Source organism: Hemicordylus capensis, chromosome 3 (assembly GCF_027244095.1).
Source record: "Hemicordylus capensis ecotype Gifberg chromosome 3, rHemCap1.1.pri, whole genome shotgun sequence".
In the NCBI taxonomy this organism is placed as follows: Eukaryota; Metazoa; Chordata; class Lepidosauria; order Squamata; family Cordylidae; genus Hemicordylus; species Hemicordylus capensis.
This window is the reverse complement of record NC_069659.1, coordinates 201369351-201392365: the sequence shown is the minus strand read 5'-3', so window position 1 is coordinate 201392365 and position 23015 is coordinate 201369351. Positions and strand designations below refer to the sequence as shown.

The window sequence follows — 23015 nt, the reverse complement described above, 5'->3', positions numbered from 1 at the left end:
GCCACCCTCTCCAGCAGGGTCCGGACAATCTGCGAGGTCTCCCTGCAGAGAAGAGAAGAGGAGGTGGCTGTCCCCAAAGTGTGTGTCTCCTTGCGGGGTGGCGTAGTGTCAGGGGTGGAGGGACTGTCTTGGACCATGGGAGGGAGACCACAGGGGTGAAGTGACTTTCCCCACAGCTGGTTTTTTAACACTGCAGACACAGTTTAAGGCTCTCTGCAGATCCAAGAGGGCTGCAAATTCTGGGGTCTCCTCTGTGTAGCTGAGGGAGGGGACCACCGTGCCAGAGTCACCCCAACAGGCCAGAAATGCTCCTCACCCATCAGAGTGGGACATGGGACAAATGGCCCTAGCCTGTCCTCCCAGAGTGCTGGAAGGAGGACTTGCTGGCCTCGCTTTCCCCAGCGCCATGACTTACTCAGGAGGCAGGTCTTGGCTCTCCCGGTTCCCCACTCCCTCGGTGGTGTTCTGCAGGCCGGTGAGGATCTTGTTCACCAGGCCCACCAGGAGTTCGGGGAACCTCTCCTCCACCTCACTGGCATACTCCACGCACCGGATGACGTCCCCGATCTTCTTTGTTGCTCTCCCCTGAGGAGAAGGGGAGGGCCGGGCCTCAGCACACAGTCCGAGGGACAGTTATGGGTCAGGAGAATCCCCGGGGCCAGGCCAGTGCCATGGGTGTCTGCACGCACATCTGGGCCTGGAGGGTGCTGCCTCTGGCTCAGGGAGCATGAGGTCCACTGCAAGGGAAAGACATCCCCAAGGGGGAAGGGCAAGTCCCCGCCTCCCGTGTAAACAGTGGCTGCCATCCAAGCCGCCATGCTGCGTAGTGCAGGAAAGGAAGGGCGGAGGGGTGGAGGGAAGTCACCCTTGGTTTCTGCCCCTTACCTCTCCCAGATGGACCGAGGAGAACCAGTCTGGGGCCAGCTGTCCTCTTCCTTCTTCGCCGCCGCCAATGTTCCTGAGAGAGGAGAGGAGAGAGAAAAGCTGCTCAAAGGTCTGTCCTGTTGGAGATGGCAGCCAGCTGGAGAAGAACACGAGCACCCAAAGAGATGCTGAGCAAGGATCTCGCCTCCCTTGGGAGGTGGCTGGCAGGGGAACTTCACCAGGCCAGAGATCTCCCAAGTCCAGCCTTTCGTGCCCCACTGAGAAGCCCTGGGAAGTGTTCAGAGAGGGCATCGAGACAGGAGCCCTCCCCTGCTCCTTCTCCCGAAAACACCCCATCATGCCAACAGCATGGGGGTCTCGGAGCTCCCTCTGCTAACAGCCAGCAATAGACTTGCTGGTGTCTGTCTCGCACCTGCTGCCAATCGGCTTCCTCAGGTGAACTCCCCCTCCAGAGTCCTCAGAGGGCAAGGAGGAGGAAACATCCCTCTGTGGGGCTCAGACATGGGGGAGCTGCCCCTGTCCCCTGCAGCCTTCTGCTGGCTACGCTAAAAGCCCCCCCCCCCCCCCCGCTCCCTACTGGCTCCTAAGGCCCTTCAGCTGAGAGGAGGGTAGCTACCTGGCCGAACCGGGGGCCGGTGGAGAGTCCCACACCTCGTCCTCGATGCTGCTCACCTCATACATGGTGTCGTCCTCGTCCGTAGAGGAGCACTGGGGAGGAGAGAGAAGAGAAATGGGATTGTTCCAGGGCTTGCATTGACCTTGCGAGGCTTCTGAGAGGAGGAACTAAGCCCAAGGGACTTAGCGTTGAGTCCAGGCAGCACCCTGTTCCTGCTGAGTAGGGCTTGACCACACTTTCCAGAGGAGCAGGTAGTTTGGGGTCATCCATCATGCTGTAAGGGGCACTGAGGGTTCCAATGAACGGATGACCCTCTAAAACAGGGCTGCACAACTTCGGCCCTCCAGACATGGTTGGACTACAACTCCCATCATCCCCAGCCACAGTGGCCCATAGTCGGGGATTATGGGAGTTGTAGGCCAACATCTGCAGGAGGCCCAAGGTTGTGCAGCCATGCTCTAAAACCAGACGTGCCTCTTAGAACAAAGGCATTTGGCATCTCTGCCCAGAAGAGCCTTCCACCGCATTTCCAACCCCTTCCCAGTGCCTCAACGGGAGCCCTGCATTTTCTTCCCACCCCACTCATCCAAATCCCTCCCACCCTGCGGCATCTAGAACTGGAACTGTTCCAGGTTCTGTCTCCTATCGGGGAACAGGGGACACACACACACACAACCCAGAGCCCATCCACCTGAAAAAATGGATGAGCATTCCTGACCTCTGCCGAGGATGAGTCTTCTACTACTTCAGTGTTCAGCAGCCTCTTGATTAGCCACTTCTTTGGCTTTGGGACTCTGAGAGAAGAAAGGAGAGACGGGGCATAAGAACATCCATGCATGCCAAGAGCCCTGTGGGTCAGGTGAAAGACACGTGTAGCCCAACAGTGGACAGCCAGATGCCTATTTAGTTGGTTGTGAACCACTTGAGACCTGGTTATATGTGGCATCAAAATGTGTTTATTCACACACACACACACACACACACACACACACACACACACACACACACACCCCTGCAGATTCTGAAGTTCCTTGGCTATCATGGGTAATAGTCTGCAATTGGCTTCTCCTCCATGAACGTGTCTAATCATTTGCTGGACCTAGTGGCCAAAAGCCCATCCTGGGGTTGTGAATTCCATAGCTTTCAATGTGTGGTGTGTGGGGTGAGAGGGAGAAAATGCATTTTCTGGGCTCTGTGCTGCACCCAATGCCAGTCTACTCCTTGTGTTGAGCTCCTGTCCTCGTGCAGTGAGGGGGGTTAGGGAAATACCCCTCCAAGGTGCTCAGGCCTTTCAGAAACGCTCATCTCACCCTGCAGGCTTCTTTTGGCTAAACTGAGACGCTCAGGGGCGTAGCTGGGGGAGAGGGGGCCCGTGTTCATCCCTCTCTCTGGCGGCCCCCCGGAGTGAGGGAGATAATGAAGGAAATAGGGAGGGATGGAGCTGGAGGGCCCTTGGGAGCTGGGGGCCCGTGTTCTTTGGACCCTTTCGCTCAATTATAGCGACGCCCCACCCCAGGCTCCCAGGGAAGTTGATCTGCCTCTATGATCCCAGGAGCTGCCCTTCAGCTGAGAAAGGTACCTGGGGGAACTGGTGTCACCGTCCCCTTCCGACCCCTCGTCCTCCACGCTGGCTTGCGGAGTCTCGGCCCCCGGGAAGGAAGAACTCTGTGAAGGAGAGAGGAGGGAGAAATGGCTGCTCTGGCCCTCGCGTTGAGCTTTCCAGGCTTCAGCAGGGAAAAGGCCAGCCGGGCACCTCCCAGCGGACATCGCCAGGTGAGCTGGATACAGGAAGTGGGCCGGAAGTGGACCTTTGATGTCCCAGAAGAGCTACAGGGGAGGCCAATTCTGCACCACAGCATGGCCATTTCGGAGGTTTAAGCAAACTCTTGTCAGAAGGTGGCCACCCACCCTGCAGCTTCTCAAACTGGAGCCATTCCACATTCTCTCTACTCCTGGGCAACACGGGGGACCCACAAGCCCAACCCTCAGTCCTTCCAAGGGAGGGACTGGATGTTGATGCTTTCTGACCTCTCCAAGGGATGGCTCTTCGTCAGCAGCAGCGTTGTGCAGCCTCCTCTGTACGGTGCTTGGCCTCTGGACGCTAAGAAAAGAAAGAAAGAAGACACGTGAGATCAGAAGAGCAGTGCTTAGAAAGAGCTCTGCTTGATGAGAAGAATGAGACATGCAGCCCAGCACCCTGTTTCCAGGAGTGGACAGCCAGATGCCTGCAGGAAGCCCACAGGCTGGGCATGGAGACCCCTGTCCCCTTGTGGAAAGAGGAGGAGACAAACAACTCTCCAAGATGCTCAGAGCTTCTGCCCACCCCCGGCTTCTTGCTAAACTAACCACCTCCCCCAGCCCCAGGATGGGCTCTTAAGGAAAGTCTTCTGCTTCCATGAGCTCTGGATCTGCCCCTCCAGCTAGTACCTCTGGGAACTGATGAAACTCTCCACGTCCAGCTCCTGATCCCTTGTGTTGACCTCTGGGATCTCGGCCTCTTCGATGTCGGCACCCTGCAAATGAGAGAAAAAGGAGAGCAATGCGTGAAGTTGTGCTCACTCTGATCTCCCTAGGGCCTTGGGGTTTAGGTTTTCTCCCTTCATTTTCTTTGAATTCATGTTTATTTCTTTAGATTATTTTGATTTTTAAATTAAAAAGTCTTATTAAAAAAAATAAACAATGTGCTCTAACATTAACTGTTATTGGGAGTGCCAGGGCACAGCCACCACATGCTTGTGGCCATTTTCTTTCATGGTTTGCCCAACAATGAACCTCCACTGTGATATGAGTTTTGCTGTGGTCAACAAATTGGCCACCACCCTTCAAAATAGCCGCCACCCTTCAAAATGGACATTGGAATCAGTTGGCTGCACTCTGGAGCTCTGGTCCGAAGACAGCATGTCAGGTAGGTCTCTGAGATCTCTTTCTTTACCCAAAGAAAGCAGTCCTTAACAGAAAGGTCAGTGCATAGGAGCTCTAGAATTAAATGCTAATTTCTTGTTGTCATTTCTTGCCATTTTTTTCTGCATTCCTTTCATGGGGAATGGAAACAAATGCGAATGGGACCCCCTGGTATTTATAGTTTGGGAGATGCAATCTCCCCTCACTCCTCAACCATCCCATCCACAAAAGTGACAGGAATGGTGTCCTTACCTCACAAGACCATGCGGTGGCAATGGTCTGCAGGAACCACCCATCGTCCTCAACCGTGAAGACACTGCAGGAAGAAATAAAATGGCATGAGTACCTCGGAAAAGCCTTGCTGGGTCAGACCAAAGATGCATCTAGCCCAGCACTCTGCCTCCAATAGGGGACAGCCGAATGCCTCCAGGAAGCTGTCCCCTGTGACCTTCAAGCTAGTGGACATCACCACCACATCTTCTAGGACTGAATTCTTCTACAAAATGTATGAAGACATCATTTCTGTAGGTCCTGCACCTCTTGCCAGTCAGCTGCACTGGATCCATCCCAGATCCAGGCCGGCTGTGGGACAGAAAATCTTCCCTACACAACATTTCAAGAAGAAACTCTACCTCCTCTGGGAACTGCTGGCAACCGCTTCATCCAGGATCCCGTTCCCACTCTTGACATGCTGGATCCTGGAGCCGTCCGAGAATGACTTCTGTGAAGGAGAGAGGAGAGAGGAATGGGTGCTCTGACGCCCACTTGATCTTTCCAGGGCGTCTGGGAGCCAAACGTCACACCTCCTTCAAAGGGACCTTAACAGATGCGCTTAAAGCAGAAAGTGGCTCCTTTGCACCTCAAAACGGTGCTGGGGACGCTCCCCCACAGAACTGGGCCCCTGCAGTTGCATTGCTGACTAAAAGAGACACTTCCTGTTCTCATATTGCTTTTCTTGATGATGCATCTAAGCTACTATTTAGAGTCTTGCAATATATATCTATAGCTATCTCATTGAAACTTGATTTTTTAAAATTTTTGTCTTCATATTTTCTTTTCATTCAGCTGATTTATATATGTGTATGTGTGTGCGTGTGTGTGTTTATTTTAGTCTATTTTTGCACTCATTGGTTTTGGTTTCTCTTTCCCCACCACAAAGAGAGTGCATCCTTCCTGAAGTACCGGGTCTGAATGGAAGCTCCAGCGCGTGGGACCTTCCTTAAAAAACAAGGCCCTGCCCTGCCAGAATGTCATGGGTGGCAGAATGGAGGGCAATGCCTTTGGGGAAGAGATGGCTGCCCCTTCGGTCTCCGATAGAGATCGACCGGCCTTGAGTGGGAGCCCAGGTACACCACAAGAAGCCAGTCCTAAAACCAATGTCAGCGAATGGGACCTACAAACTGGACACACTTTCATGGCCATTTATTTCATGGGTGCCATTGTGTCAGAGCGAATGGAAACACATAGGAATGGTATCCGTTTCCATTCATTCAAAAAATAAATGCTCAGAGAGGAACCAAACCCCAAAATCTACTGAAGCCCAGAGATCAGCCTCCCCCCCCCACCCCCCATTCCTGGGGAGTTGGGTGAGATCCTAGGTATTAGACCATTTGGAGTCACAGGATCCCGGATGAGAGTCAGGCCTCTTGCTGTAAGGGACACTATGGTTTCACATTCAGGGGAGGTGCTTTTAGATCAGAGAAGCCTAGCTAGGTTTGCCTCTTTGCTGGGAAGAGCTACTGGCCGTCTGATGCAGCCTCGTCTTTTGAGGGCCCTTCTGATGCTCAACTACATGCTAAGCCAAGCCGGAAAGGGGGTGATGTGGAGCCGAGCAGGGGCAGAGGGGAAGGAGTGCCCAATCTGCCCCAAGGAAGACTTCCCCACTCTAGTTCCCCTCCAGACTGCTCCCTTTCTGGACATGTTTTGTGCTTGGTAGTCCAGAAGAAAATCAGTCTGGAACCCTGCGGGGAGGGAGTGATTTGGGGCAGGAGAGCGGAATGAAGAAGCGAGGGGTGGAAGGCAGGTAGAGACACCCCTCTTCCCACTCAGCACTTCCCATCCCCCAATTTCCCATGCTACTTCCTCCATAGGGAGGGGCGTCCACCTTGGCACGAGTGACTTGTAGTTGAGCCCCGATGGTCACTCATCCCACCCACCCAATTCACGGCTACTACCACTGCAAATTTCGAAGCCTATGGCTTTGCAAGACAAGTTCTCAAAACGTTCCTCCCACCTGCTCAGACTGGGTCTCCCGCACTCCCTCTAGACTCGCTTCAAATGGGGTCTCTCCCACCCCCTCCCAGCCCTGCCATGTACGGACTGGATTTCCATCCCTTACCAGTGACCATTTGCTGGTTTCGGTCACGGAGCGCTGTTCGTTAATCTCCTGTGGCTGGAAGTCACTGAGAGGAGAAAAAAGACAAAAGACACAAGGGAGTGAGTGTGTCGAAGGGACCCCGAGTACCCCGTTTCCAACAACGGACAGCCGGATGCCTCGTGGCAGGGCGTGGAGGCAAGAACCCTCCCCCTCCCTGCAACATTCATGGACTTTGTTTAGTTTAATCTAACTGATATATCGCCAGGGGTGTAACTACTATTAGGCAAGGGGAGGCGGTTGCCTGGGGGCCCCAGAGACTCCTCGCATGACTCCCCATTGCCCCCTGCCCAGCCCCAGGTCCCCTCGGCCACTTGCCCTGCTTGCCCGCCTCTCTCCTGCTTGTCCTCCTGGCCGGCAATCGAGGCACCAGACCAGCTGCCTGCCAAGAGCTGCTTTTCTCCCGGGCGCCTCTCAGCTGACCGGCGGGTGGGCGAGGCTTGCAGGGAGGCCTCCGTGTAGGCCCCAGTGAAGCCTGAACTGGAGTAGACATGGAGGGAGGCCCCAAGCAAGCAAGGAGGCAGGCAGGCAGGCAGGCAGGCAGGGTGGCCCCCAGAGCTCTCTGCAGCAGACCCTCCGCCCAGCCCAGCATTTGCCAGGTAGAACCTGAACTCCTTTTTGTGGTCACCGCCACCCCCCCCCCCGCCCATATATAGGGATCTGCTTGCCATAGGGCTTTGATATGGGGGGGGGGGGAGAGACTGAGAAGTCTCTGAATATTTAATTTAAAACAGCTTGGAAATTTTGCTGGCTTAAAAAAAAAGCCCTATAAGTGGCTTGTTTCATGGCAGAAAATTTTAAAAACTTCTGGAACAAACAATATTATATTTATTCATTCATTCATTCATTCAAAGAGCTAAAGTGTGCGCCCATGTCTCTGCGCCCATGTCTTTCTTGGGCATTCTGGGCATGCGCAGAGTGCATGCTCAGAGCGCCCGAGAAAGATACGGCCGCAGGGACACGGGTGGCCATGTTGTCTCCCTGGTCAAAAGAAGAAGAAGCGGGGAAGGAGAAAAAGTGGGAGCCGGGGTGGGCAGAGGCGGCAGCGGCGAGGGAGAGCAAGCGGGAACCGGGATAACAGAGAACAAGCAGGAACCGGGGAGGGCAGAGGCGGCAGCGGCGAGGGAGAGCAAGCGGGAACCGGGATAACAGAGAACAAGCGGGAGCCGGGGAGGGCAGAGGCGGCAGCGGCGAGGGAGAGCAAGCGGGAACCGGGATAACAGAGAACAAGTGGGAGCCGGGGAGGGCAGAGGCGGTAGCGGCGAGGGAGAGCAAGCGGGAACCGGGATAACAGAGAACAAGCGGGAACCGGGGAGAACTCTTTGCGGCGGCGGCAGCGGAACTCTCCACCTAGCCGCCCACAGCGACGGCGGCACTGTAGGCCCGGCCACCCAGCCGCCCGCGGCCTCGGTGGCACTCTCGAAAAGAGAAAGAAAACCGCAAGGAGGGAGAGGGAGATAGAAGAAAGGAAGGAAAAGAAAGAGAGAAAGAGGGAGAGAAAAGGAAGGAATGAGAGAGAGAGAGAGAGAGAGAGAGAGAGAGAGAGAGAGGAAGGAAGGAAAGGAGGGCGAGAGAGAGGGAGAAGGAAAAAAGGAAACCAAAAATAAGAAAAAAGGTTCTAGTGCCCATTATTTTAACGGGCTAAAAAATACTAGTTCATTCATAAATGCACTGATGCTCAAGTTGTTTTACAACCCAGAAAGTCTGAGTGAGAACTGTGAAGCATGTGTGGTGCATTTATTTTATTTTATTTTATTTTATTTTATTTTGTGTGTGTGTGAACTGCTCCCCAAGAACTCGCAGGGACTTCAGGGTCAATCTGGCCAACATGGGAATGCAGCACCTCCATTCCACAGGAGATGTCTGTTAAAGGGCTTTAAAAGCCTCCTGTGAAAAACCTCCTGCAATCAAACATTACCGAATTTGTTCAAAATTCTGAGAAAACATACATAGGCTCACCCTGCATGGTTGAAAGTCTCCTTTGCTAATCTGCAGCGAGGGTCCCATTTTAATAATTAGTGTTTCTAGAGTGTTCTGGGCATTAAATGTAGCACAAATATATAGTTCTCAATGTTTATCACTATATATTGTGAAGTGTTTGTGTGTGTGCATTCAGTGAAATGTATTTCCAGGCAGCATACTTATTTTGAAATATCAGACTTAAATCCTTGGGGGCCTGGGGTGTGCGGAGGCCCTGGACTTTGAGGGGGGCCCTATTTTAAAATCTGGTCTCTGGGCCCACTCCAACCTTGCTGCACCCCTGTATGTCGCCTAGTGTGAAAACCTCTAAAACGTCTCAGCTCCCCTGGTTGGGGCTTGGAGAGTGGCTGCTGGTCAGAGTAGACCACCATGAAGCGAGTAGAGCAATGGTCTGACTCAGCACCACCTGTTCCGAGGGGCTGCCACGACCTCCTCCTCTGCCCCCCAGAGGGGCTTCCACTGCTCCCCACCCCAACTGCTCCCTTTCCCCTGCTGCCACTCAAGGAGGCACCAGGGGATCCAGCCCTGAAGAAGCAGCCAGCCACACCCTGGCTCCAGTCTCCCGCTCTGGGTGGCTGCAGGGCTCACCTGGAATCCAGGCACTGAGAAATGGTGGGCCAGGCACACCAGCCCATGGGGCCTCTCAGCCCCCCAGTCCTGGCAGAGCAGGCTAGGGGAACCTTCCCCATTGGAAACCCTAGAGAGCTCCATGTGCATGAGAGCCCTGCCTCGCCTCCTGTGCCTGAACCCCTGGAGCCTCCCCCAAAGCCCAGGTAGTTCAGACTGATGGGCTTTGGAGACCCCTTGGCCTGCCCTTGCTGTCATTCCTTTCTGTCTGGTGCTTCTTGTGAACAGGGACCTCTTTGGGGGGGGGCAACTTATGAAACCCTGGCCGGGGCCATGTTTCTTGAAAGGGTCCCAAGTGGTCTTCAAATCCATGGTGCCACCAATCAAGACTGGGCCCGGATAACCCAGGAGGAGCAGGAGAACGTACCTGAGTGGAGCCACAGGAGTAGCCCCATCAAGGCTGCCCACGCCGCGGAGTAAGGGGCCTCCTTCTCCCTTGTCCTGTCCAGGAGAGAGGAGAGCAGGAGTGAGGATGGGCTGGGCCAGTCTGTTCAGACACACCGGGGTCAGCCCAAAGGGACCAGGAGGGACTCACTTCCAAGATTTCTCACCATGACCCAAACCGCTTTGAGAACTTTGGTGGTCGCCCCCCCCCCATTGACCCTGTTTGAGGCAGGGTGGTGAGCCCTCCCGCTGATCCCCTTGCCAGAGGAGGCCACGTTCAGCACTCCCTGGTGGCCCCAAATGGACAACCTTTGGCATGAGCAGCAGGAGAGACCGCAACGCCCTCCTGTCACCAGTCCGGTCCAGAGGCTCCCAGGGCAGCAGCGGAACCTCCATCCCCATCAGGATCGTCGGAACCCCAGCGCCATGGCAACCAGGTCAAGATACCCAGCCCTGGGATACAGCTCAGCAACGGCCACTTTTTGAATCTAAGCAAGGACTTCTGCGGCTACGCATATTTCTAGACCACTCTCCAACCAAAAGACTCCAAGCGGATGACAGGCACAGAGAAAGGAACCGAGAACACCTGAATGAGATGATGTCCTGTCCCCAAAGGGCTCTCAGTCCAAAAAGAAACCTCAAGCCGATGGCAGCAACACCACGGGAGGGATGCTGTGCTGGGGCTGGAGAGGGCCAGTTGCTCCCCCCCTGCTCAATAGGAGAGTCTCACCACTTGGGAAGGTGCCCCCTCTCTAACTCATCCTGCTCCTGTGACTTCTGAAGGGGGAAGCTGCCTGCCGGGAGCTCGGAGAGGCCAGGAGTCCTTCCCCTGCTCTGTACAGGTGGCTCCATTCTGTGCTTCCTCGCGGGAAGATAGAGGTCCTGGAGGAGGGAGGGGGCTGAGGGAGCTCTGAGCCATCCATGGGGGGCTTGTGCTCCATGAAGACCCAGTGAAGGTGCCCTGGGCCAGTTCATTCATGCCCACATGGGTCAGCCCAAAGGGGCCAAGAGGGACTTCCTAAATGTCTCCACCTTGACCCAGATCTGACCCCTGGGGGTCACCTGCCACCACATGAACCTATTTGGGGCCGGGCGGTGGACACTCACTCTGGACTCCTTGCCCGAGGCCTTGCTCTGCACTCCCTCGCGGCCAAAATGGGACGGAAATTTGCCGTGAGCAGCAGGAGAGGCCAGAAAGTCCTCCTGCCAACGGTCGAGTCCAGACAGTTTGAAGGCAGCAGCGGAACCTCCAGCCCCATGGCGACCGGTAAACACTCCCGGCCGAGGACCCCCCCCCCAGCAACTGCCATATTTGGATCTAAACAAGGATGGCGGAACTCCCAGGCCCAGTGGTGGGCACGAGGCACCAACATCTGCAGGGTTGCCAACTCTCTATCTGGTCCTGCTCCTGTGACATCAGCAGACGCCTGACATTCAGTGCTTAAGCTAGTGAATCCGTTTCCCATCCCTTTCGGCTAGGAATGGCTTCACCTGCTCAAACTGGTCAAGCTTTTGCTCCGAGCAGAGGAGCCAGGCTACATCAAGAGGGGGCAATTCCCATCCTCCACAAAGTGCCACTTGGCACATCTTGCCGTTTCTACCTCCCCTCCATCCCCCTCCACAACGTTTCATTTCTTTTATATCCTAGTTTTAGCTTAACAATATCAAAGAGGCTTACAAACAATGAAACTCGTATTTTCTCATTCTAAGCTACCGAGGAAGAGGCCTTCCAAAACAAGGAGGTCATCATCACCATCGATCCAAAGAGGGAGGGAGGGAGAAGGCCTCTCTGCAGGGGTGTTGCTGGAGACTTAAAGTGTTCCCGAGCCTGACCCCTTTGGAGCATCCAATGCAGGCATACCCGGCAGCTCCCAAGAATGACCAATGTTTTTTTAAAGCCACCTAATGGCCCAGCAAGGAAGCAACCTGCCTAGAGAGCAGGAGGCTGTTGGTTTGAATCCCTGCTGGTGTGTTTCCAGACAATGAGAAACCCCTATATTGGGCAGCAGCTCAGAGAGGTCAGGAGCTCCTTCTCCAGCTCTCTGCAGGTGGCTCCACTCTGTGCTTCCTTGCTGGAAGAGGTCCTGGAGGAGGAGGGGGGGCTGACCCATCGATGAGGGGCCGGTGCTCCATGAAGACCCTGTGAAGATGGGCTGGGCCAATCCCTTCCTGCCCACCATGGTCAGCCCAAAGGGGCCAGGACAGTGTCGCTTCCTAAATGTCTCCACCTTGACCCAAATCCGACACCTGGGGGTCACCTGCCACCACATGAACCTATTTGGGGCCGGGCGGTGGACACTCACTCTGGACTCCTTGCCCGAGGCCATCTTCTGCGCTCCCTTGCGGTCAAAATGGGACGGAAATTTGCCGTGAGCAGCAGGAGAGGCCAGAAAGTCCTCCTGCCAACGGTCGAGTCCAGACAGTTTGAAGGCAGCAGCGGAACCTCCAGCCCCATGGCAACCGGTAAACACTCCTGGCCGGGGACGACCCCCCCCCCCCCCCAGCAACTGCCATATTTGGATCTAAACAAGGATGGCGGAACTCCCAGGCCCAGTGGTGGGCACGAGGCACCCACAGGCAGGGTTGCCAACTCTCTACCTGGTCCTGCTCCTGTGACTTCAGCAGACGCCTGACATGCAGAGCTTAAGCTAGTGAAGCAGTTTCCCATCTCTTTTGGCTGGGAATGGCTTCACCTGCTCAAACTGGTCAAGCTTTTGCTCCGAGCAGAGGAGCCAGGCTACATCAAGAGGGGGCAATTCCCATCCTCCACATAAGTGCCACTTGGCAGCACTGGCCCTTTCTATCCTCCCTCCATCTCCCACCCCACCCCCAGTGCAGAATTCTCAGGGCCTAGTGGTGGGCATGGGGCACAAGCACCCAGGGTTGCCAACTCTCTAACCAATCCTGCTCTTGTTCCTTTAGAAGATACCTGGTTACAGAAATTAAATTGCCAAAGCTTTTCCCATGTTTGCATTTCCATGACAGCAAAAGCTTCAGCTAGGGATGTGCGGTTCGGTCCGGATCCGGACCGGTTCGTCCCGAACCGGTCCGGATCCGGTGGCTCGATCCCGGACCAAATCGGGCCCTTCTGGGACCTAGCCGGACCGAATTCAAGCCGCTTCGGTACCGAACCGGCTCGGGTTTCCCGAACCGGTCCGGGAGTGCCATTGAGTCTCTGGAGTGTCTCTTGAAACTTTAAAGTGTGTCCTCCATTTTGTGTCTCCTTCCCGAAACTTTTGCTCCTCCTTGCATCCATTTTGTGATGCTATTTCCAGGCATTGTATTGGCTGCGCTATTGATCCTTGATTGGCCAGAATGAGTCCTTTGGTCTGGTAGGCTGCTTGGCTGTTGCACTGTTGAGAGCTGGCACCCTGTTGGCCGTGGGGGGGGGGGGTGCAAAGGTGGGGGCTCCCAAAGGAGGGAATTTCAAACCTATATAAACCCAAGCCTCTTCTCTGGAAACTTCTCTTGGCTGCAGTTGTGGGATCATCTGTGAGACCTTGCTTGCTCTTTTGCTGCTGGTGTCTGCTGTGAGTCCCTGACTGTGTGTCACATTAGTGTGTGTCTGTCTCTCTGCTCTCTCTGTGTGTTGTTGTGTGCCACCTTGTCCATCTGCCCTCTGTCTGTCTCTGTCCAAACCTCTTTAATACTTTCCCCTCAACTTTTTCCAACTTTCCCTGTTGTGTTTTCTGTTCTCTTCACCCTTTCTCTCTCAACCCTTCTCCCAAAGTTTTGGCTTGCCCTCCCCCCCCCCATCTTCTGCATTGCTTTCCTGTTTTTGTGCCTTGCCTGACTTTTGTTCCACTTTTTGAGTTTCATTCAATTATTGCTTCTGTGTAAATTTATATATTTGCTGATTTTGGTTTTTAATTAATAACTTCTGCTATTGTTATTGCTGGCTGCCTGTCTGAGTTGTGTTCCTGAGGATTTAGGTTATATTATTGCTGCAATTGGATTCCTTGTGTTCTGATTTTGATTGTTAATTTGTTCCCCTCTGGCCCTGCTCCTAGCTTCCCCCCTCCCTCCCTCCCTCCCTCCCTCCCACCCAGATAAGATTGTTTCCCTCCTGTGCTGCTGCCTGTTGAGTCTTGCATTCTTTGGATTTCTTTGTGGAATTAGGTTCTGGTTTTGGTTTTGCTCCCTGTGTGTGTCCCACCCACTCCCCCAGTCCCTCCCCCTGGTAGTTGTTACCCCCCCCCCCCCCCGCCCTGAGACTTTCTGGCCGGCCTTTGGTTTCCTTTTTTTTTACTTTGTGTATAAATTCTTTTGATTCAAATTTGATTGTTCCCCTGTGTGGCCCTCTGCTCCCAGCTTCCCCCTCCCTCCCCTCCAGAAACCCACTCCCCCCACTGCCACCTCCTCCTCCTCCACTCCTGCCCTGCCTGCCCCCTCCCACCCAGACTGAGTGTTGTTCCCCATCCTCCCAGGTGCTGCTGCTGCCTGTTGAGTCCTGTCTTAGTTACTTTGGTTTTTTGTGTGAAATCAATTAGCTTCTTTTGGTTCTGGTTTTGCTGTGTGTGTGTGTGTGTGTGTCCCATTCCTCCCTGCTGGTTGTTGTTGGTTCCTCCCCCCCCCCCAGACTTTCTGCCCATTGGTCACAGGTTTTTGTTTGTTTTGACTTTTTTTGTTTTGACTTTTTTTAAATATTGTTTGGTTTGCTTTGATTGATTCATTGATTGTTCCCCTCTCTGTGTGGCCCTCTGCTCTGCTCCCAGCTTCCCCCCTCCCTCCCCTCCAGAAACCCACTCCCCCCACTGCCACCTCCTCCTCCTCCACTCCTGCCCTGCCTGCCCCCTCCCACCCAGATTCATCCCCCTTTACGCATACTAATCCCCCAAAAAAACACACCCTGCCCTCTGGTCTCTCCCCCTCTTGCCCCCCAACTCCCTGCTACATAACCAGGGAGTTATGTAGCAGGGAGACCCAGACCCCCTGAAACAGACCCAGACCCCCTGAAACAGACCCCCTGAAACAGACCCCCTGAAACAGACCCCCTGAAACAGACCCCCTGAAACAGACCCAGACCCCCTGAAACACACTCCACCTCCCAAACACCCTCTGGTCTCTCCCCCTCTTGCCCCCCTGACTCCCCGCTACATAACCCAGACCCCCTGAAACACACTCCACCTCCCAAACACCCTCTGGTCTCTCCCCCTCTTTCCCCCCTGACTCCCCGCTACATACCCATGACCCCCTGAAACACACTCCACCTCCCAAACACCCTCTGTTGGTCTCTCCCCCTCTTGCCCCCCTGACTCCCCGCTACATACCCCAGACCCCCTGAAACACACTCCACCTCCCAAACACCCTCTGTTGGTCTCTCCCCCTCTTGCCCCCCTGACTCCCCGCTACATACCCCAGACCCCCTGAAACACACTCCACCTCCCAAACACCCTCTGGTCTCTCCCCCTCTTTCCCCCCTGACTCCCCGCTACATACCCCAGACCCCCTGAAACACACTCCACCTCCCAAACACCCTCTGGTCTCTCCCCCTCTTTCCCCCCTGACTCCCCGCTACATACCCCAGACCCCCTGAAACACACTCCACCTCCCAAACACCCTCTGTTGGTCTCTCCCCCTCTTGCCCCCCTGACTCCCCGCTACATACCCCAGACCCCCTGAAACACACTCCACCTCCCAAACACCCTCTGTTGGTCTCTCCCCCTCTTTCCCCCCTGACTCCCCGCTACATACCCCAGACCCCCTGAAACACACTCCACCTCCCAAACACCCTCTGTTGGTCTCTCCCCCTCTTGCCCCCCTGACTCCCCGCTACATACCCCAGACCCCCTGAAACACACTCCACCTCCCAAACACCCTCTGTTGGTCTCTCCCCCTCTTGGGACCGTCACTGCTGCTGCTGCTGTTCTCCTCCCACACCCGAATCCCCCTCCCTGCTGCTACATTACAGCTCCTCCTCTCTTCTTCCTCTCTCTCTCTCTTTCTCTCTCCTCATCCCTTCACTTCTTCTTCCTCCCACAGCTGCAGCCACACAGTATCCTACCTCCGACCTCACCTGGAGGTCCCCGCCATCGGTTTTTTTTTCTTTTGAAAGTTGTTTTATTTCATTTGTCTCTGCTTGGGGGTGAGTTGAGCAACAACACATAAATAGTGTTGTCTCCTCACTTCTGCCCCTCCATCGTTGAACTACCCCGGTTGCCTGTGCCTCGTGCGGCCGCCCTGTTGTGTCCCAGCCCAGGGGGTTGGCTGGCGGCGGCGCATCCGTGACCAGCAGTGAGCGGCAGGAGAAGGACCGGAAGAAGAGGGGTTAGTGCGTGTGCAATTGTGCACCTTTTGTTGCCCCCTTTCTCTCCCTAGCTGGCGGTTTTAAATAGGGACACCCCTATCTTGAAATGCATTTGGGTGTGGGGAGGAGGGAGAGGAGATGTACCGTTGCAACTTGTGTCTTCATGCCCAATAAAGAAATTGCTGCTCTGTGTTGCGTTGCATTGCATGCGTCTTGCAGGTGGTTTTTGAACAGGTGCCTTCTTCCAGAGTATTTCCTTGCCTCTGGGGCAGTCTGAGTGGGGTCAGGGGATCGGATGCTGCCACTACATGCTGGGCCCATGCCACGCCAGAGTGCTTCCTTGCCTCTGGGGCAGTCTGAGTGGGGTCCTGGGTTCTGATGCTGCCACTACATGCTGGGCCCATGCCATGCCAGAGTGCTTCCTTGCCTCTGGGGCAGTCTGAGTGGGGTCCTGGGCTCTGATGCTGCCACTACATGCTGGGCCAATACACACATATGATGATGATCATGATGTTCAATCCATGAGGCTGCCATCAAGTGTTTGCTGCTGCTTGCTTGCCATGGCATTGGGTGGGCAGAATCACAGAGTGGGTGGGTTCAACCTCTTTGTAGGTGTGACTGGGTTCTGGTTTTGGTTGTGTGCAATTTAGAGTCACTAAATAGGCTGCATTGAGTTTGATGCTCCCCCCACAGGAGCATTACTTGAGAACCACCCCCCAGAACCCACACTTTGTGTTCCAGTTCACTAAATAAGGGTTTCCTCCTTTGATCTGCAGGTTCCCAAGCATTGACTGCGTCCCTCCCCCACCCCCGGTAGGTGCTGTGCCCTCCCCCCATCCATCCCCCCCCAAGAAAGTTAAAAACTTGCCACCCACACCACAACTACTCCACCCAACTGCCCGTGCCACCCTCCCACACCGGGGGTCCACCCTTTAACCCCCTATTTTTAAAAAAAAAACCCTCCCAGACCCATCTCCCCAATTGGCTTGGTGGTTGACTCCCAAATTCTAAAAGGACACCCTCCCCCTCACTTCGATTGGCTTCCCCCCCCATATCAAAAAGTCTTCCTTTCCCCCCAATTGGCTTCCTTTTTTGAAAACAAACTTCCCCCCCGCCGCCTCCAAATCAGCTGGCTTTTTTTTGGCCCCTAAGCCCCTCCAAATTATTTTTTTGACCGTGTCTGGCCTTCCTCCTAAAGTCTCCCTCCTTCTGACCTAGCAGCATGTCTGAGCGCCGTGTGGCGGGCAGGGCTCGCTCAAGGCTGGCAGGCAGAGGTGGGAGAGGCCAGGTGCGGGGTGCGCCTGCGGCACGGGGAGGGAGAGGACGCGGGGAGCCTGAGGACACCCCAGTTCTCCCCATTGGAGAATTCTTTGCTCCGGCCCCATCTTGGGTGCGCAGGATTCAGTTCCCCACGCCTGCTGCCGCCAATCGCGGCAGAGGCAGAGGCACCGTTAGGGCTGTGGTGGGTCCCTCCTCGCCGGCGGCACCAGGTGCTGCTGAGGTACCGCCAGTTGTTGAGGTGGAGGAGACTGTGGAGTTGGAAGAGCAGGTAGAGGGCAGTGAGGACCGTGCGGCTGGCAGCGATGCAGCCAGGTTCTCCCTCCCTCTGGGGCCCCTTCCCCCTATCCTTTTGCCGCTCAGTGGGGCCCCCCCTCGTGAAGCCCGACACTCTGGTGGGGAGCGGTCTGGCGAGGTGGTGGAGGAGAGGCCTGCCTCTCCGATGCCAGTTGAGCCAGGCCCTTCCTCCACTGTGGAGGGCGGAAGGGGCAGGTTGGGTGGCAGCAGTGGGCAGGCAGCGGTGGCCGCCCCCCCCCCAGGACTGCAGCCACCCTGCGAGAAACGGCCTAGGACGGCGCCCAGGGCGCAGGAGGCCAAGGGCAGTGGTGCATGGGTGCATTTTGAGGTCCCTCAAGATGCCCCATTCCACGCCCGCTGTTTCCACTGCAGGATGCTTGTCAGCCGTGGAAGGGACCCTGCGCACCTGGGTACGACGCCTATGTGGAGACACCTAGAGCGTCACCACCCAGGTCTCAGGGGACAGGCTGGCAGCGCTAGTGCGCCTTGTGCATCTGCCACTAGGGCGGGCAGCGGCAGTGTGCCAGCCAGCAGGCAGGCTACACTGCCCGTCCAGCGGTGGACGCAGTCCTCGGGCAGCCAGCGTATTGTTCGCATGGACCATCATCACCTCACCCGCCTCATAGGGGAGATGATTTCCACCGATGACCAGCCGTTTCAGGTGGTCGAGAACAACGGCTTCTGCCGGATTCTCCAATACCTGGCTCCCGAATACGTCATCCCCTCAAGGACCACGTTCAGCCGGAACGTGGTCCCCTCCCTGTACCGCCGGTGCAGGGAGCTCGTGTCGGCCAAGCTGCGTGCAGCTCCGGCCGGGACAAGCGTGCATTTCACGACTGACCTCTGGACCAGTGTCAGTGGGATGCACGCTTCTTTCCTGGCCCTCACTGCCCACTGGTGGGGACCGGAGAGTGAGGGGACCTCCGCGGGCGATGCTTCCGGGTCCAGCGCGGCTCCTGCTGCACTACGGCACAGGTGGGCCGTCCTGCACGTGGAGACGATGGACACGAGGCACACCGCGGAGGAGGTGGCGGCCGTACTCGACCGCCAGATAGAGGAGTGGATTGGCGGGTGTCCACACCTCTCCCGCGGCTTCATTGTCACCGACAATGGAGCCAACGTTACCGCCGCTGTCGAGACAGTCATGGACTGTGTGAACATACGGTGTATGGCACACACGCTCCATCTGACCGTCAGGGACGCCCTTGGCCTTAAGGAGCTGAAGGCGTCCCAGGAGAAGGGGGCCCGCCCCATCCCAGCTGCTGTTGCTGCCACGGCCATGCTTGTGGATAAGTCTCGCAAGCTGGCCGCCCACTTCCACCGCAGCGAGAAGTCCAGGAGACTGCTTCGCCAGAAGCAGGATGACCTTGGCCTTCCTCGCCATCTCATCCCTACGGATGTGGAGACGCGGTGGAACTCCACCTTCCTCCTGTTCCAGCGCCTGTTGGAGCAGGAGAGAGCCCTTGTCGCCCTGGCGAGGGACGAGTCCTTGGATGTCTGCGACTTCTCGAACGCAGAGTGGAAGCAGATGTCCGAGGCGGTGTCGGCACTCGAGCCCTTCCAGCTTGCCACGAAGGGCTTGTGTGGCGACACCACTCCCTTGAGCCAGGCGCTGCCCACAGCTGTTGGTCTCGAGAAGCTGATGGGTGGACTCCATATCTCTCTGACCACACCAGAGGGTCGTGCTCTGGCTGGGAGGCTGAGGTCTGGGGTTGACAAGCGGCTCGTTGATGTGCTGGGAGACAGGGAGGAGTATGTCCTCGCTTGTCTCTGTCACCCAGCCCTCAAGGGCAATGCTGTGAGTGCCGATGAATTGCCCAGGTGGAAGGGCATCCTGGTCAAGAAGGTTAGGGAGGAGGAGGCCGCTAGGGCCCGCAGAGACCAGGGTGTTGGTAGTGGTGCGGGGGCAGCCCTCGCGGCCCAACCCGCACCCAGCAGCAGCATGGGCGGCCAGCCGGCGTCAGCTTCCCCTTCCCCTCCCTCTTCCCAGTCCAGCAGCGCGGCATCCCAGGCGGCGCCATCGCAGCAGCCACTTGCTACCGACTCGAGATCCGCCCAGTGGTTTCAGCGAGATCCGCCCAGTGGCGCCATGTTGATGTTGGCTGATGGCAAAAAACCCAAAACCATCAGAATAGCAATGAACTGGCTGCCAACACAACATATTGATTGATAACTGTGTGCAGGGGGGGAATTGGGTCTGTGTGTGTGTGTGTGTGTGGTGCAGGCTCAGTCTGTCTCTTCCTGTTGTGTGTCTGTCTGTCTGTCTGTCTGTGTGAATGGATGCCTAGCACTGTCTCTGTGTGTGGATGCTTTCTGTGTGTAGTGTGGTGTGTGTCAGTCTACATGTTTTTTTTCCTCCCCCCAACTCCCTCCCCCCCATGCCTCCCTCCATTCTTCCCCTCTCATCCTCTCCCCTTCCTCTTCACCACCTTCCATCCTCCCTCCCTTCCAGCCCACCACCGCCTCACCTGCCCCCAACCCCGGTCTGGCAGATGATGAGAGTCTGGTCTCTCCCACCGAAGCACACACGTGAGCACGTGTGTGCACAAATATGTGGCTGACCAACTCTGAGCCAGACCCTCCCCCCTTCAATCCCCTCTACATCCCTCTCCCCCTCCCCTTTCCTCCCCCCTGCCTCCCTGCCTCCCTGCCTCCCTCCCTCCCCCCTCCTAGCTAGCAGCGCACACATACACACACAAAACACCTGTGGTGGCAAACACCACCAGCACACATGCACTCACACTGGTGCCACCACCTCTGCCTTGGGCCTCTGTGTCCTTGAGCAGATATGTGGTGGTGGACCAGAGAAGCATTTCTTTCCAGCAAGGCAAAAGGCATGCACTCACTGCACACACACACACACACACACACACACACACACACACACGAAGAGGTGAAAAGACGAGAAGAGGCAACTTCTAGAACCAGCAGCAGCAGGTGAGTGTCGTGTAATTGTGTTGCTTCCCAAGGCCACTGCCCATGCTCAATGCTCAGTCTGCTGAAACTAAAGAACTAGCTACAATCATCCTTCCTCACACGCAGCTCAGCTCAGCTCAGCTGCACAGCACACTGACTAACTAGACACTACAGCTGGTGGTAGAAAAAACAGAAGTCTAGATTCTAGAAGATGTCCTGGTGGATTTTAAACTTTCAAATCTGTGCTAGGATTGCCTTGCCTCCTCCTCCTCCTCCTGCCTGTAATTGTGCCCTCTCCCCTTGCAGTTGCGCCGTCGTGATGGGTTGGTGATGTGCGTGCGCCGTCTACTTAGCTCTCTCCTCCTCATGTTGGCTGGGCTTGCCAGGCACTGGCTGGCAGCAGCTGTTGGCTGTGTGCTAGGCTCAGGCTGTGGCGCGCGTGACTGGACTGGGAATGTTATTGTAGCGGCAACACTGGTTGTGGTGGTAGCAGTAGTAGCTGTTGCTGTTGCTGGGCTGGTGGCTGCTGGCCTGTGCTGACTCTGCGCACTTGGTCTGGTCTGGTAATTTGGATGCAGATGTAGGGTGTGTGTGCATCATCCATGGGGAGCAGCAGAGCAGAGCAGAGCAGGTTGGCTGGCTTCTGTCTGTCGGGCCTAGTCAGTGGCAGGCACTGAGTGAGGCGGTGGTTTCTTTGGGCATCACATCACCCATCATGCAGAGCGGCAGGTCTGCTGCTCTGCTGCTCCGCCTCCTGCTTCTTCTCTGTGTGTGCTGCTCTTGTGCTTAGTGTGCTGCTCCGCTGCTGCTGCTGTGCTGGCAGGCAGCACAGCAGTGGCCTTTTTGTTAGATCAGAGAGTGGGTGTTGTCTCTCTGAGTGTCCTCCTCTTACTTGCTTGGATAGGAGTGGTGGTAGTAGGTAGGCATTAAGATGGACTGACTAGGTGTTACGTGTTAGGGCGCCCAGAGAGAGGGGCCAAAAAGATGGGGTGGCAATTGTTGGGTTGCTCCTAGTATTATTGGTGAATTTTTGAAGAAAAATTTTTTTCAATTGGCTAGAATGGGGGTTTGGGGCTGCCCCAGACCCGCCTCTGTGGGGTGGCAGCACCCCCAAAGTGGGTCCGGGGCCATGGCAAAAATGCCCTCAGTCCCTCCCAGCAATCCCCGTAGAGATAGGAGTGATGGTTCTGTTGTTTTTCTGAGGTGTTCTGAGTGTAGATTCTATGATAGCTAATGAGATTTCCAATGAGACACCATGAATCCACTCTCATTTGCTATCACAGAATCCACACTCACTCAGAACACCTCAGAAAAACAACAGAACCATCACTCCTATCTCTACGGGGATTGCTGGGAGGGACTGAGGGCATTTTTGCCATGGCCCCGGACCCACTTTGGGGGTGCTGCCACCCCACAGAGGTGGGTCGGGGGCAGCCCTAAACCCCCATTCTAGCCAATGGAAAAAAAATTCTTCAAAAATTCACCAATAATACTAGGAGCCACCAATTGCCTTGGGATTTTTGGGGTGGAGGACACCCATGGGTGGCTACCACCCACCCCAGCTTTTTTGCCCCTAAGGGCTCCACATTGTGAGTTATGGGCAAAAATTAATTTTTAAAAAAAAATTGTAAAAAATCAGAGGAAGGTCCAATCGACTTGAAATTTGGGTGGCAGGTAGAACACAATGTCCCCTTCAAAACCAGCCACTTTTTGTGATCCGAACCGGTTCGGTTCAGATCCGAACCGGTTCGAAACCGAACCGGACCGGGGGGTGGTCCGGCAAAACCAAAACCGAACTACCCCGGTCCGGTCCGGACCCGGTTCAGACCCGAACCGAACCGGGAGAACCGGTTTTATGCACATCCCTACTCCTGAGACTGGGTGGGAGCTTGTCCTACGCAGCTGATGGTGTTCTTCCACGGCAGGCCCCATCAATCCTATGTGCCTTTAAAGCCCTGCCGCCGCCTCCATGGTTCCGTGCACATCCCTTGGTTCCTTCTCTCTGAAAGGGCCCTCCCCACACTGAGAAAAGTGCAGGACGGTGCAGAGGTCAGCACAGAGGGAAATGGCTCTCACGCTGAAGGGTCTTCGCCCAAATGCCCCCGCTTGGAAAAGAGTCAAGATGACTGCTCAGAGGTCTAGACTCCTCCGGGGACTCTGAAGGTATTTTCTTCTACTTTGGTTATTTGCTGGGTAGACCACATGCTGGGTAGGATGACCTCAGACTGAAGAGTAAATCAGCCTGTAAAGGGTCAGGGTCTCAGGCTGTCAGAATCTGCACCCATCTCCCACAGATTCCTTTCCCTCTTCATTGATGAAGTTTTTGATTCAACATTACCTGTGTGGCTTCCAGCGCTTGCAGGATTCAGTAGGCAGAACTGCGGAGCTCACCCAATCCCTGCATGGCCACACTCTTGTGTCCACTTCTAAAAGGAATCCAGAAAACAAGACAGAGCCAACTCTGAAATCTCAGCTACATCCCAGGAATACTGCCCTGATGGTCCCTAGGA

The 23015-nt window shown here is 55.5% G+C and overlaps 1 protein-coding gene across 1 annotated transcript; it reads right to left on the bottom strand.

Moving 5' to 3' along the window:
* Nucleotides 1-718: 718 nt before the first annotated feature.
* On the bottom strand, nucleotides 719-7900 carry LOC128350551 (uncharacterized). Its single transcript, XM_053308959.1, has 11 exons — nucleotides 7095-7900; nucleotides 6741-6804; nucleotides 5035-5123; nucleotides 4655-4718; nucleotides 3929-4014; nucleotides 3530-3602; nucleotides 3081-3166; nucleotides 2220-2295; nucleotides 1502-1593; nucleotides 926-958; nucleotides 719-737 (listed from the first exon to the last, which is right to left on the bottom strand). Exons 1-11 carry the CDS (start codon nucleotides 7445-7447, stop codon nucleotides 719-721), a joined length of 1035 nt encoding a protein of 344 aa, XP_053164934.1. The 5' UTR covers nucleotides 7448-7900.
* Between the last annotated feature and the right edge of the window lie 15115 nt (nucleotides 7901-23015).